Raw genomic sequence first — 15443 nt, 5'->3', positions numbered from 1 at the left:
AATGTATATAGTTTCTACAGTAGTGCTAATTGGTAAAGTTGTCTAGCTAGCTGTAGAAACTATATACATTACAACTGGACGATTTGACTAGTGTAATCTTATTGACTAAAAGTGATACAGCTAGCTGGTTGGGTTAGCTAGCTAGCAGTGGGCGCGTTGTTGACTATGTTATTAAATGTAGCTGGCTAGCTAACCTCGATAGTTACTCTGTACTACGCCTTTATCTTGATACAAAGACAACTATGTAGCTAGCTAACATTACACTAGTCAAATCGTCCCGTTGTAATGTATATCGTTTCTACAGTACTGCTAATTGGTAAAGTTGGCTAGCTAGCTGTGGTGTTATGGTGTTGACGCCGTTTCGAAAACGGCGCGAACGAACGAATACAGCTGGCTAGCTAACCTTGTTAGTTCCTCAGAGCTACACCTTTATCCTTGATACAAAGACAGTGTATCCTCCGCCCCCTTTTATAACCGATCTTCCACCTTCACAAGGTAACACCACGATCCTGGTTGTTGTGGATCGTTTTTCTAAGTCCTGTCGTCTCCTCCCTTTGCCTGGTCTCCCTACGGCCCTACAGACTGCGGAGGCCCTGTTTACACATGTTTTTCGGCACTACGGCGTGCCTGAGGATATAGTGTCTGATCGGGGTCCCCAGTTCACGTCAAGGGTTTGGAAGGCGTTCATGGAACACCTGGGGGTCTCGGTCAGCCTTACCTCGGGTTTTCACCCTGAAATTAATGGGCAGGTGGAGAGAGTTAACCAGGATGTGGGTAGGTTTCTGAGGTCTTATTGCCAGGACCGGCTGGGGGAGTGGGCGGCGTTCGTGCCCTGGGCAGAGATAGCTCAAAATTTGCTCCGCCACTCCTCCACTAACCTCTCTCCCTTTCAGTGTGTGTTGGGGTATCAGCCGGTTCTGGCCCCTTGGCATCAGAGTCAGACCGAGGCTCCTGCGGTGGACTATTGGTTTCGACGCCAGAAAATTGGCGCAGACCGTCACCGCAGTGAGGCCCCAGTGTTCGCACCGGGGGATAGGGTCTGGCTCTCGACCAGAAACCTGCCCCTCCGCCTGCCCTGCCGGAAGCTGAGTCCGCGGTTTGTGGGGCCGTTTAAAGTCCTGAGGAGAGTGAAAGAGGTATGTTATAGGTTAAAGCTTCCCCCCAATTACCGCATGAACCCCTTGTTCCATGTGTCTCTCCTCAGGCTGGTGGTGGCTGGTCCGCTCCTGGAGAATGAGGTGCGGGAGGTTCCTCCGCCCCCTCTGGACATTGAGGGGGCCCGGCGTACTCCGTTCGATCCATCCTGGGTTCGAGACGTCGGGCGAGGGGCCTTCAGTACCTCGTGGACTGGGAGGGGTACGGTCTGGAGGAGAGATGCTGGGTTCCGGTGGAGGATGTGTTAGATCCTTCCCTGCTGCGAGAGTTCCATCGTCTCCATCCGGATCGCCCTGCACCTCGTCCTCTGGGTCGTCCCCGAGGCCGGTGTCGATGCGCGGCTGGAGCTGTGCGACGGGGGGGGTACTGTCACGACTTCTGCTGAAGTCGATGCCCCCTCCTTGCACGGGTGGTGCTCGGCGGTCGACGTCGACGGTCTTCTAGCCATCATTGATCAGTTTTTCATTATCCATTGGTTTTGTCTTGTCTTCCATCACACCTGTTTCCATTCCCATTAATTACTTGTGTATTTAACCCTCTGTTTCCCCTCATGTCCTTGTCGGTGATTGTTTGTATGTTATGTTACGTTGATTTTGTGTTTCGGTGTGCAACGGGTATTCTTTACCCAGTTTATTTTGTACTTTGGTTATGGAGTTTGTTTTTTATTAAATACTCCATATTTAACCAACTCGGTTTCTCCTGCGCCTGACTTCACTGCCACCTACATTCACGAATATGACAGAATCACCTTTGCCAGCATGTGACCAGTGACCCATGACCCCACATATAATACCCTCTACTGTAGGATACAACATAATAATAATAATAATAATAATAATAATGATAATAATAATACATGGGACTTATATAGCGCTTGTCTAGGACCCTAAGTGGAATATACACAGATAGACAACACAACTACGTACCTAGGCCAAAATGACTCCTGTAATCAGGAAGGCTGTCTTTGGTCAATATTAAGTCAATGAGCTCCCAGAAGTAAATAATCCATTTTTTGAATGATACAGGTTCTTATGAGATTTCCATGAAAATGGGATTAGTTACAATCCATGAGTCGAGCTCTGGTTATACCAATTACTTTACATATTTAAGTCTGAGTTTCCCTCTTACAGAGCAGCCAGCTTAAACTCAAACGAAATTGAAGTTTTGGAAAAATGTTAATGACTTAAAAGTAGACTTTGAGTGATGTTAGTTTCCAAAACTCATTTACTTATCCACGTGTAAGACAGGAACATATGTCTGAAGCATGACAAGGTGCATTGTAATATGATTTAGAATTGTAGTTAGTTATGAAATCCATTTTAGCACAGTCTCCTCCTCAACTTAAAATTTCTGTGGAGCACCAACTTGCTGTGGAGCACCACATTACAAAGGTAGATGTTACACCCAGAGTAAAAAAGGTGGCTTGAAATTAACCATGACTGATATTTGCACTCCTATCAGTTTACCATATTTTAATTACTGCAAATGTCAAGTGGCCCTGGATTTGATCCCAACAGGCTCAACTCCAAATGGGATGCTTTCAGAACACCAAGAATAGACTTATAAATGTTTAGGACATCATTTCTAGTTTAGCTAGTTTTTTTGTATGGCGTTCTCTCCTTGTCAAGGCAACAGTTGTAGTTTCCAAAAGCCTAAACATGTTGATCCAAATCACATTTTTTTCCTTCTAATATATAAATGTTATTATGTATTAGCCACGATGAAGTAAAATAAAATATGCTTAAGTTCTGGTGATGGGCATTAAATAGAAGTAATCCCTTTATGGTCATATCTGATATGGCACACAAAAGCTACCTCCAGGGATGCATTCCATGTCAACCATTAAGCAATTAGAGGTCTTCATGGGTCCACCCTAACTGAATACCTGAGATCTGACCCGGGATCCAAGCGGGTCCTGGACCAAAAATCCTACTTTTCCCTCGGGTCCGGGTCGGGTCCTGTTTGATTGTCATTGGGTCTCAGGTCTATGTAACTACAGCTGATAGTCCCAAGTGGACCCGACCACGGCTCTGTACAGCTTATAGCATATTTATGTTACTCTAATAAGGTGAATTTATTGACTTATAGAAGGCCTTGCCAACATAAAGACATATTCATTAACCAGAAGAGCAACTTGGCTGATAAATATAACATTTTGTCACTCGAGTCCAATCGGGTCTGGTCTAGATCCGGACCCGTGAGGGTACCTGTCGGGTCTATGTCTGGTTATCGTCGGGTCTGTTTCAGGTCCGGATCCAACTTTTTACACCTGAGAAGACCTTTACATGCAATATCTCTAGCTATGTAAACCAAATATTCCATTGTGCTATACCATAAATGTCCACTGGGTTTATATGTACAGTAGAGACATTCTGTGTACCTCTTTGAGGCTTGGTGTAATTACACACTGTTTCTACACATTACAAAAACAGACATTAGCTCCACTCAGTAATCTGTTAGGGCTCAGTGCTATCCGGGATCCTTGTGACGTCCCTACCTTAACCATAACCCTTACCTAAACCTAACCTTAACCATTTTAAATGTCAACATCAATGGCGTATGGAACTCCCAAGGATCCCGGGATATCACATACCAATCTGTTATACAACGTATTAGTAATACAAATCTATCCAGCTCTTGCAAAAAAAAATCAAAAAATCTATGCACCTCTATGCAAATCTACTACGGTCTACTGTATGTAAAAAGCCCTTGATACGATTCTCATTATTACTGTCTGTATTGTTTTATGCAGTATCCCGTTGATATGAAAAGCATTGCTTTATAATATGGAGTAACCTTCTCTTCTGTCTGCTATCTGTAACAGTGTTGCATGAACATTCTACACCTGTCCACATTCTGTGTCTGTGAAGAAAAAAAAGATGATTAAACACGATCTTAAAATAGAATGTAAAGACACCTGTTTCAACAACTACATTTTTATAGGGTTACTTAATATGTGATTATTATTCATGCTTTTCTCTGAGCCTTACAAAGTAAAAAACACTAGTATAATACTTTTTTAGCTAAAGCACGGATAGAGAGCAGAATCAGAATGCAGGCATGGAACTATCAAAATCTCAATCTATCAACCCTACAGAGTTGACCTTACAGATTGACTTGAAAATATGCACACCTCCCATGCTGCCAATGGCTCCACATTCCTCTAGTACGGTATACATTGTCCACAACTGAGCATGCTAAGTCCACATATAGTGTCTGACACACTTAAAACATTTGATCTCGCTGTCAGTAAGGTGATGCTTTCCCTTTGAGTACTAATCCTGTTTAAAATGAAGATTATGTCTCTGTCATAGCTCCCAGTCCTGAGACCAGCTTTATCAGTACGGCACCTTGACTATTCATGTGAATTTGCAGGCCAAGTAGCTCAAGGTGCTACTTTGCAGATTGAGTGCTTTAACCTGGATCTTAGAACTCTGGGCCCAGCATCTTTTTGAACCTGAAGAAAATACTTGCAGATGTTACGTTTCGACTTGAGGTCAAGTCTTGGTTATTTACATAATTCTAAAAGAGATTAATTGCTTTATCAATGGTCCAATGCAGCCGTTTTTATCTCAATATCAAATCATTTCTGGGTAAGAATTATGTACCTTACTGTGATTGTTTTAAATTAAAATGCCAAAACTCCATCTCACCAAAACAGGCTGAAATTTCAGGCAGCTCTTACACTAAAGGGCATTATCATAATTTCACAGTATTATTCCAACATCATAGTATGGAAATATACACTTAGTGTTCTAAACATTAGGTACACCTGCTCTTTCCATGACATAGACTAACCAGGTGAATCCAGGTGAAAGCTATGATCCCTCCTTATTGATGTCACTTGTTAAATCCACTTCAATCAGTGCAGATGAAGGGGAGGAGACAGGTTAAAGAAGGATTTTTAAGCCTTGAGACAAATTTTATTTTTATTTAACCAGGTAGGCTAGTTGAGAACAAGTTCTCATTTGCAACTGTGACCTGGCCAAGATAAAGCATAGCAATTTGAAACATACAACAACACAGAATTACACATGGAATAAACAAAACATACAGTCAATAATACAGATACCAAAAGAAAACAAAAAGTCTATATACAGTGAGTGCAAATGAGGTAAGTTAAGGCAATAAATAGGCCATGGTGGCGAAGTAATTACAATATAGCAATTAAACACTGGAATGGTAGATGTGCAGAAGATGAATGTGCAAGTAGAGATACTGGGGTGCAAAGGCGCAAGATAAATAAATAAATACAGTATGGGGATGAGGTAGGTAGATAGATGGGCTGTTTACAGATGGGCAATCGAGATATGGATTGTGTATGTGTGCCATTCAGAGTGTGAATGGGCAAGACAAAATATTTAAGTGCCTTTGAACGGGGTATGGTAGTAGGAACCAGGCGCACCGGTTTGAGTGTGTCAAAAACTGCAAAGCTGCTGGGTTTTTCCCGCTCAACAGTTTCCCGTGTGTATCAAGAGTTGTCTACCATCCAAAGGACATCCAGCCAACTTGACACAACTATGGGAAGCATTGGATTAAACATGGGTCACCATACCTGTGGAACGCTTTTGGCACCTTGTAGTTTTTGCCCCGTCAAATTGAGGCTGTTCTGAGGGCAAAATAGGGTGCAACTCAATATTAGGAAGGTGTTCCTAATATTTTGTACACTCAGTGTATTTATAAAACACAGGAAATCACATTTTCTTTACTGTACTGGGCCTTTAATCACTGATATCGATATTCAACACACCTCGACAATTCAAAATGTATTTTTCAACACGCACATTTTTTATTTGAACCTCGACAAACTCATTCTATCACCGACATTACTGCAATTCCAAGGAGTTCCTTTAAACCTTGACCCTCCTTTGTGTGTAGGCAGTGACCTTTCACCACCTCTGTGGGAAATCTGGGCCAAATGTTCTCTGGCTCTGCTGCATAAGATCCATTACATGGCCTTAGGAGGGGCTGTCTATTCTGTCCCTACTTGAATGAACTGATCTCTATCTAACATCTATTTAAGTATTGTCAAGAATAAGACTGCTGTGTGTATGATTTAAGACTGACAGTGGATGGTGGGGGGAGCATGACTGGGCTGTGAAGGCCAGTAGAAAATGGTGCCGAAATCACAAATGTCACAGATCATAATTGTTATATAATCTGACATGCAGTTCCTTATAAAACTATATATTATTAATCTAGATCATTTTTTGATGTATTAACGTATGTAATGGAGTGATAAATATTTATTGTGTGATTGATTGATGGGAATTATTGGTATATTGAAAATGTCTACTTTCCCCATTCACTGTTACCTGTATATCATTCATCTCTCGCCTCAATCCACTTACATCAGACTTATTCTCTCAAATATGACAGTAAAGATGACACTGATATACTTCAACTCTGTCAGAGTGAGGAATATAACTCCACCTGGAGGTCTAGATCATATCTCTTCACAGTTAATGTTACTGTGAGAAATACAATGCTGCCTGTACCTTCAAAAATGTGTATGTCCCTCTCAGACTACGAATAATGAATAATCACAATAAGGCATCTTTAATATAAAATCACAGTTCATGATCGATATTTTGATGATGTAATGAAAAATAATCTGTTAAAAGAGACCTTAGTTCTCTGTGCTTTATATGAGACATCTTGTGCAACATAAAGTGACATATAGGACATTGCACCTTTATTTAACCAGTTTAGTACACTGGATCTACTTTCATTCCTACAATACACCTGCTTCTGTTTTCAGACAGCCTGGAGTCGGCTATGAAATCCCTGGGTTCTCCTCAGAGTTAGAGCAGGTATCAGGAGATTAATGTCCATGTCCAGACACTTAGCTGTCAGCCAACATGACAAGATTATTCCTATGTGTGGCTGGCTGGAATACACTTACAGTACTCTGCTATGGCATAGACGTCACACAGTCTTCATGTCACGCCTCTTCTTGGAAATGTCGTCTGTCATGTGATACACAGTGCTTTGTAAAAATATTATATATTTAGGTCAGTAAATGATATATCTAAAACGTTACCTGGCACACTATGAAGTATAACCTGTGTGTGAGCAGGTCAATTTGTCGCTGGTAATGTTGACGTGTAACATAGTAAGAAGGAAATAGAACAATATCAGATATCAGCGTTCCAATATCATGTATACATGATAAATTGATTTGGCAGAAAGAAACAACAATTAATCAATATTTAGCCTGATTCAAAATGGAACTGTGGATTCTCTATGACACCCGCTATTCCTATTACCTGTGTATTTGCCATTCTAATTGCCTGCTGCAAATCCATTTGTTTTCGGAGACAATCTTTGTTCTCTCTGAAATAAATGTGGCGAGCCTTCAATCATGTAGGTTAGTGTTTTTCGTCATGAATGTTGTTCTGGAGGCAGCTTTTTTGTTTTTATGAATCTTTACAATATAGGCAATTTTGACTTTGCAGCTGGCCCATCTATCAGAAATCGCTCAGTTCTGCCTCCAGAGCAAGATTCGTGACAAAGTCAACCTGCTTCAATCATATCATAGTAGTACAGTGTTCAATAGAGTTCATACATGAGCATTTCAAAGTTTGATTTTCCTTTCTCACAAGTAATCTAAAACTATCTGGAAAATAATCTGTAATTTCTGTATTCATGAGCTATTGATAATTAACAATCAGTATGCAAAAGGATTTGAAGGGATCGTCTCCAGGCAACCATATAGATCTGAAGCCTCCGATTCACATATTGATTGGTTTCATGTGGGGAAGGTACATCCACACACTACCCATACATTCAGCAGTATTGAGCTGCTTACAAATACCACCCTGGGGTGGCATGAAGGGAGACATTATTTTCTCTTGTTAGAAAGGTTGTGATATTCTCCATAGACATAGCACAATTAACCCTTACCCTAAAATACACTATACATGTATATAATCATGACTTGTTAAGACTCTGTAAAGCACTGGACAATGTTTGTGGGTGTAACTGCCAATTTTCATTAGTCGGGTCAGTGTCCTCTGCCAGTTGCAGGGCATTAAATCAAATTCAGGTTACTCAATTCTGATTGAAACAATCCAAATTGCATGCATGGACTGACACTATACTGTAAGAGTTGGATTTGTTCATTTTTGCTAGCCAAGGACCAAAGTATTCACTTAGATGTTGATCATGTTCAAAAATAAAACCTGGGTGAGGGAAAGCACAGCAGCCATGCTGTCAATGTTGTGTAGCTACCTGTTCATGGTAACTTAATGGTAACCATTAATGCAGAAGGATGTCACACTGACTCCTGTAAATGATGGCTGTCATTCTCCCTGACACTTTCAAAACGGTACAGACATCTAAAATGAAAACACATTTTAAATAGACATTTCAATGTGAAACATTTTATTCAGTCTCATTAACATCTCACAGAGATACATTTAGTTTGTTAATACAATAGTATTAAAAGGCTTATGCAACATCTATATCACATTTATGGTAAATAAACAAAAAAATAAGCCATCAAGCACAACTTGAAATATCTTGATTACCAAACAATTGAAAATGGAGAAAGAGTTAAATGAATGGAAAATGTTATAAATCTTCCCCAGCTATCAACAAGTTGTGTATATTGATCCAATATGTCTGTGATGGTCATATTGACCATGATGATACTGTTACATATTGATGATAGAATATGTAAAACCTCAAGAACGTCCAAATACCACAGATTCTTTTTCACAGAATTTTCTGAATATTGACGGTGGCCAGACAGAACATGTACAGTAACTGTGCTTCGTGAAGAAATTAAAGGACAACCTCTGAGTGAACCATGGTGGTTTCAACAGTTGAGTCATCCTAACGGAACGTTTACTGTACAATAACAAATAAACAGGGCACACAGAACACAGGGATGAGGCACAAATAGGCCAGGCTCATGTAGATTGTCAGACATTAGAACAATCTTCTCATATGTAAAGCCTATCCTTTCTGCATAAAATCTAGTGAAATCAAACACTCAAAAGCTTGGTTGACAAATTAATACGAAAATGCATACAATTATAAGGCAATGCAGCTGCATTGAATACTCTAAATAGTAAGCTGTTGATTTCACATTCTTGAGAAGTGAATGCTACACATAAAATAACAATTTTGTTATAATCTGCCACATATTTTGCTGAGTAGATGACTCTCAAAGTTAGAGTTCATAAAAGGCATTTTTAAGTTACAAAGTTAACCTTGAAAGTATAAAAAACATAACTACACAAATGTTCATTGGAGCTGAGCTGAAATGGCCCTTTGAGTTAAGACCTGAAAAAGACAAAGACACATTAACAAGCATACCTGGGTGACTCAGTTATGAGACAGACATTTGTTTAAGGCACTTTGGAAACCCAAAAGTTCATCCTGTGAATGGTGAAAGACAAAAACAGTCATCTCTTACTGGACATCTTTGGTATCCTGATGGGGCCACTGCTGCTGCCATCACCTCCACCACTCAAGACTTTGATCTCAATGAGGTAGTCGTCGCCAGAGGGGACTTGCAGCTCCACGCTGGTCCTGTTGGTCTCCACCACACTGCTCTTTCCAAGCCAGTTCTGACGGTACACCACCTGCACACCCCACAAGACATGCCACAAGAGGTCTCTTCACAGTCCAAGTCCAGAACAGACTATCACATAGAGCCATGACTACATGGAACTCTATTCCACATCAAGTAACTGATGCAAGCAGTAAAATTTGATTTAAAAAACTGAAAAAAACACCTTATGAAACAGCGGGGACTGTGAAGCAACACAAACATACGCACGCACGCACAAGCGCACAAGCACACACACACACACACACACACACACACACACACACACACACACACACACACACACAGATTTAGTACTGTAGATACATGGTAGTGGTGGAGTAGGGGCCTGAGGGTGTGAATGTATTGTAATGTTTTTAAAAAAATGTATAAACTGCCTTATTTTGCTGGACCCCAGGAAGAGTAGCTGCTGTCTTGGCAGGAACTAATGGGGATCCATAATAAACCCCAGGAAGAGTAGCTGCTGCCTTGGCAGAAACTAATGCGGATCCATAATAAATACAAAAACCTTGAGACGGGAGAGGGAATATCATGGAGAGTATCTGATGTCAACAATACTGATTTAAGCGACGCAATTCGTTTGACCTTAAAGAGAAATTACTGATTTATGGATAATGCCTCTGTACTGTTTATTTGAAGAAAGAAAAAATGCTTCTCAGAGAAAGCCAAACTCTTCAAAAAAAGAAATAGTATTTTCTTGATCAGCCAAATAGTTTTAAGAAATGTATTGTATTTTTTATGCAGGCTCTTTCCAGAGGATGCCATGAATTTGAAATTATATTGTGAGGTGCTAGTGTGGCCCCCTGTGGTGCTCAGTGGAGGGGGTGGACCCCTGTGGCGCTCAGTGGAGGCTGGCGTGGCCCCCATGTGCCGCTCAGCGGAGGCTGGCGTCCCCCCTATGTGGCGCTCTGCGGAGGCTGGCGTCCCGCTGTGGCGCTCTGCGGAGGCTGGCGTCCCCCTGTGGCGCTCTGTGGAGGCTGGCGTCGCCCTGTGGCACTCTGTGGAGGCTGGCGTCGCCCTGTGGCGCTCTGTGGAGGCTGGCGTCGCCCTGTGGCGCTCCGTGGAGGCTGGCGTCCCCTTGTGGCGCTCCGTGGAGGCTGGCGTCCCCCTGTGGCGCTCTGTGGAGGCTGGTGTCCCCCTGTGGTGCGCCGTGGAGGCTGGTGTCTCCCTGTGGCGCTCCGTGGAGGCTGGTATGGCCCCCATGTGGCGCTCAGCGAAGGCTGGTGTCTGAATGTGGAGCTTCACAGGCTCCCAGCTGCTTCCTCACCTTCTCTCTCAAATATCTGAGCCACATCCTTTTCTGAGTCATAATCCTCTGCTGAATGCTCCAAGAGATCAGATACCCAGGATGACATGAAACGCTTCCTGTTACGCAGGTTCAAACACAGCAGGTGTTTTTTTACTACTGTGGCATTCAGAGAGATCGAGAGGCAGGAATCTTCACTGAATGTATCAACAGCCATCAACAAGGTCACATTTTGCGTGTTCACATATTGAAATGTTGCAGACGTTCAATCAACCTACTCAGTGCAAAACCAGCACAATGGAGAAACAGGTTTGTTTTGGGTCATATCACTGGGAACAGACTTTTTAATTTTGTACGGCCAGACAGAGACAATCCATATGTGATACTGAAAGTGCTGAGGTTTATATTTCCACTGCGACCAGGGAGTCATTTATAGAGAGCATAGCTGCTGAGGTTAGGCAAGAAAGTGCATTTGTTTCTAGTTTTCAAAGATTCTGCTATTCAACTGACAACACTCACCTTGTATCCTGTCACCTCAGACTCATTTCCCATTGCCTTGACATGCTCCCACTTTAAAAAGATCTTGGAGTTGGTCAAGTTCCACTCAATATTCCCTGGAGGTTGACTTGGTGCTGAAAGATATGCAATCATATAGCAACTCGAGTTAGTCACGTAAAATTCCGTCAATAGCTGAAATAACTCCTAAATTACTTTCTCACTTTAACCATCCCCATATTGCTGCTGTATGAAGGAAATCTCAACTAGAAGGGAACAAGATTAGTGGCTGAATGATTGCCTCTAACTCTGATAAGCTCATAAACATACCTCCTCTCCATGAGTCGTCAAGACAAACAGCATCTTGTCACAGATTTTTGTAATTTTTTAAAAGAGGGCCCTGCTAATTCATGTTGTAGGTATAAGATAATCCAATTCCATCCGTTAGTCTGCAGTCAACACGCAATCAAGACTATACACAGATGACTGTGCTTCGTCTCAGCAGTGCTGTTGATGTAGAGGATTCACAGAGGCTCTAAAGTCATTGAAGTTGTATTGTATCCTGCTGCATTTTACCACAATTCCATTAATGTAAACCTCTGTGGGATTTGCAGGCTTCATGAACGTGAAAGCGGACTTGTAAAGAGAAAAATGCTCAAATTGCATGTGACAGCTGTCCCATCTCAGAAAAAAACTCACGTGGTTTCTTGGTGGTGACATTGACCGCAGGGCTAGAAGGCCCTGCTCCAGCGCTGTTCTGTGCCCTGACTGAGATCAGATACAACGTACTTCCCATGAGTCCAGAGAGAAGGGCCACAGTGTCCGTGACCTTCACCATCTCAGCATCACTCTCCTGCACCCCCTCCTCCCAACAAAGCACCTGGAACCAAAGACATGAAGGTTATCCCAGACCTCCTGGTAGCATTAGAAACACATCCAGCACTGTTGTTCGCTGATTTCATTCTGGACCTGATGTACAGGGGCTATGAGTGAACAATGAAGATCAAGTTAACCTGGGCTTTCCCTATAGCCAGCCAGTCCTGGGCTATACTAAGGGAAGAACGGGTAAGATCCTCAGGGTGTTCCATCATGAGGGACGATGTTTGTTGTGGAGGAAATTGACATATGATGTTCACACTTGTAAGTGGTGATTTATAGAACACTACTCAGGCAAGGTAGCAGCCAGGGTATAGGGGTCACTTGGACAGACCTCTTCATTCTCCAGATTAGATGGTGAGAAATCTACCCGTATCCCAAGCAATTTTTCAGTGTAGGGGAAATGTCATGTTTTTGCCACTGGCAGTTCTATTTAAATGCATGCCAACCCATTGCAGAGTCAATCATACTGAAGATAATATCTATCATGTTGTTTTCTGCTCTCTACCAGCATCATGAATGTTGGGATATTTTTTATACCTCATATCCAATGATCTTCCCACTGCTGGCTGTCTGGGGGATGGGTTCCCAGTACACCTCGATTTCAGAGGCTGATAGCGTCCGGGCCAACACTCTGGACGGAGGTACAGAGGGCTCTAAACATGAAAAGATGACACCAAGAATAGTAAACATTCAAGTCAAACTAACCCAAACTTTCCATTTCATCAACAACTTGACCAATAGTCAAAGGAACTAACCTTCCTCTGCAGAATACACTACAACCACATGGCTAGACGGGCCTTCTCCTTCATTGTTGTAGACTCCAACTTTCACCTCAAATTGGGAGAGGGGAGGGATGCTGTCGTTCCTGAAGGTGTATCTTGATGCATCAGGTGAAGCCAGCACAGTCTGTTTCCACGTGGTTGTACCAAGAGAACGAAAAGCCACAATATATCCAAATTCCTCTCCATTCTGTAGTTCCTCTGGTATCGGCTAAGAGACAAAGACATTTTGACAGCATAAATTGTAGAATCTTTCCCCATTGGTTGTGAACTGAATATCAAATGACTATATCAACTGGAAAAGTCAAATTCTGAATAGCCAAATACAACAACATTAACAAGATAATACATGCACCTGCCAAAATAAAGGAAACACCTGAGTTAATGAGGCACACAAAGTATTTTGAAAGAAGGTGCTTCCACACAGGTGTGATTCCTGAGTTAATTAAGCAATTAAAACATCCCATCATGCTTAAGGTCATGCCCAGTTGCCCATTATTTTGGCTACCATGGCTAGAAGAGATCTCAGTGAAGTGTGTGTGTGTGTGTGTGTGTGTGTGTGTGTGTGTCTCAGTCACCATCTCTTTACCCAATTGAACAACTTATGGGAGATTCTGGAGAGGCGCCTGAGACAGTGTTTTCCACCGTCATCAACAAAACATCAAATGATGCAATTTCTTGTGTAAGAATGGTGTCGCATCCCTCCAATATATACCCGACACTTGTAGAGTTAATGCCAAGGGGCTTCCTTTATTTTGGCAGTTACCTTTATATCCAAAGCTATACACACTTCCTAAACCATTCTGCATGATAAGCCAAATCACTTTAAGAGATCCACAGAAACACCCATTCTGAGACATCATCCTAGATTTATGCACATACAATTTCCACCATCGCTGCATCTTGCATTTTGATTTACACACCAGGGGAGCCGTTTGGAGGAGGCAAATATCTAGGCAAGACAGCTCTTGTTTTAATTAAAACCCATTTAATTGAAGTCACATTGCCGTAGAGAATTCTGTCAAACCCCATTCATGTCAGAAGAGTGATTTGAAAACAGCCGTCACAATGAAGACATATTCTAATAAATCTGATCAGCAAGCTTACCTCCCATTGGATAACCAGTTCTCCTCGGCTACCTCCTCCTCCACTCACATTACCCGGTGCTACTTCAGGAACTGGATGGACAGAAACAACAACAGTGTCTAATATAAGGGTGTGTATTCCTTCAGAGGGGGGAGTAAAGGCATATTTGAATCCTTACTACTCGAAAACCATACAGAAGCCTTGATATCACTTGATACACACACACACACACACACACACACACACACACACACACACACCTGCAGTTAATACAGTGTGTTACCTCCATGTGTTCTCCTCTCTTGTGATTCAGTGAGCCAGTCGGACACACTCTGCTAACCCGCCCAAAATAGACAATTTTAAGTCATTGCCTGATGGCATGCGTGGGTATTTCACACGGTTCCTGTTGATACTGCTGACATGAATGAATCATGTTAGGTTTTCCTGAGTGCTGATGTACACAGCATCTAAATGCTTAAAAGGTATGATGCATCCTGCTCGGTCAGGTTCTAATCTGATGAGCAAAAGTATCAAAAGTGTCAATATCCACATGGCTGTGTCATCTAACCACATGAACAAATTCTCTCACTTTCTTTGCCTATTAGGTAAATCATTAACACCTGTCTCGGTGTCTGTCGATTGGAACAAAGCTGATTCTGTCTTCATTACACATAATTAGCGATGAGAAAGGCACGATAAAAGTGACTGTGGGATCTACATGGTGAAATCTATCAGGGGAAGAACAGAACACTCAATACAAGTTAAACTAAACAGACAGTTAGATTCACCACGAGAGGACAGAAAGGAATTAAAAAGTACCTGCTGCTTTCGTTCTAATCTGCTTGGATTGCATGCTGGGCTCTCCAACACCCACATTGTTGATAGCCACCACCCTGAATTCATAATCCACCCAGGGGTTCAAATCTATCACCGTTGCATGAAACATCTGTCCAGGCACAGAATCAGGAACTAGGATTAAAGAATTTAGAATTTAAATACATATTGATTCTCATCCATCAACAAATCACATTTCAGAAAGCATCCATGTTATCAAAGACTGCCTGTGATACAATTCAGTCAATATAACTTATCCAAGGCCCCCGAGATAACGAATGAGTAAAAAGAAAGCAATACTCCTGTTCACATCATCCCCAAAGCTGACTCTTCTCACAATAGTATCACTGTACAGAAACCACCAAATTATATATCTCTATGACAGAAA

The 15443-nt window shown here is 41.9% G+C and overlaps 1 protein-coding gene across 1 annotated transcript in view; it reads right to left on the bottom strand.

Moving 5' to 3' along the window:
- Positions 1 to 8524: 8524 nt before the first annotated feature.
- LOC106565728 (contactin-4) overlaps positions 8525 to 15443 on the bottom strand; it is a 114539-nt gene continuing 107620 nt past the window's right edge. The window contains exons 16-23 of the mRNA XM_045691840.1: positions 15041 to 15190; positions 14243 to 14313; positions 13112 to 13346; positions 12894 to 13009; positions 12177 to 12357; positions 11502 to 11614; positions 9581 to 9749; positions 8525 to 9447 (exon numbers count right to left, since the gene is read on the bottom strand). Coding sequence (XP_045547796.1) covers positions 9362 to 9447; positions 9581 to 9749; positions 11502 to 11614; positions 12177 to 12357; positions 12894 to 13009; positions 13112 to 13346; positions 14243 to 14313; positions 15041 to 15190 — 1121 coding nt within the window. The 3' untranslated portion in view covers positions 8525 to 9361. The remainder of the gene's footprint in view (positions 9448 to 9580; positions 9750 to 11501; positions 11615 to 12176; positions 12358 to 12893; positions 13010 to 13111; positions 13347 to 14242; positions 14314 to 15040; positions 15191 to 15443) is intronic.

The sequence above is a fragment of the Salmo salar genome, chromosome ssa12 (assembly GCF_905237065.1).
Source record: "Salmo salar chromosome ssa12, Ssal_v3.1, whole genome shotgun sequence".
Taxonomy (NCBI): domain Eukaryota; kingdom Metazoa; phylum Chordata; class Actinopteri; order Salmoniformes; family Salmonidae; genus Salmo; species Salmo salar.
Note: the sequence above shows the minus strand (reverse complement) of the source record. Positions and strands in the feature narration are given on the sequence as shown.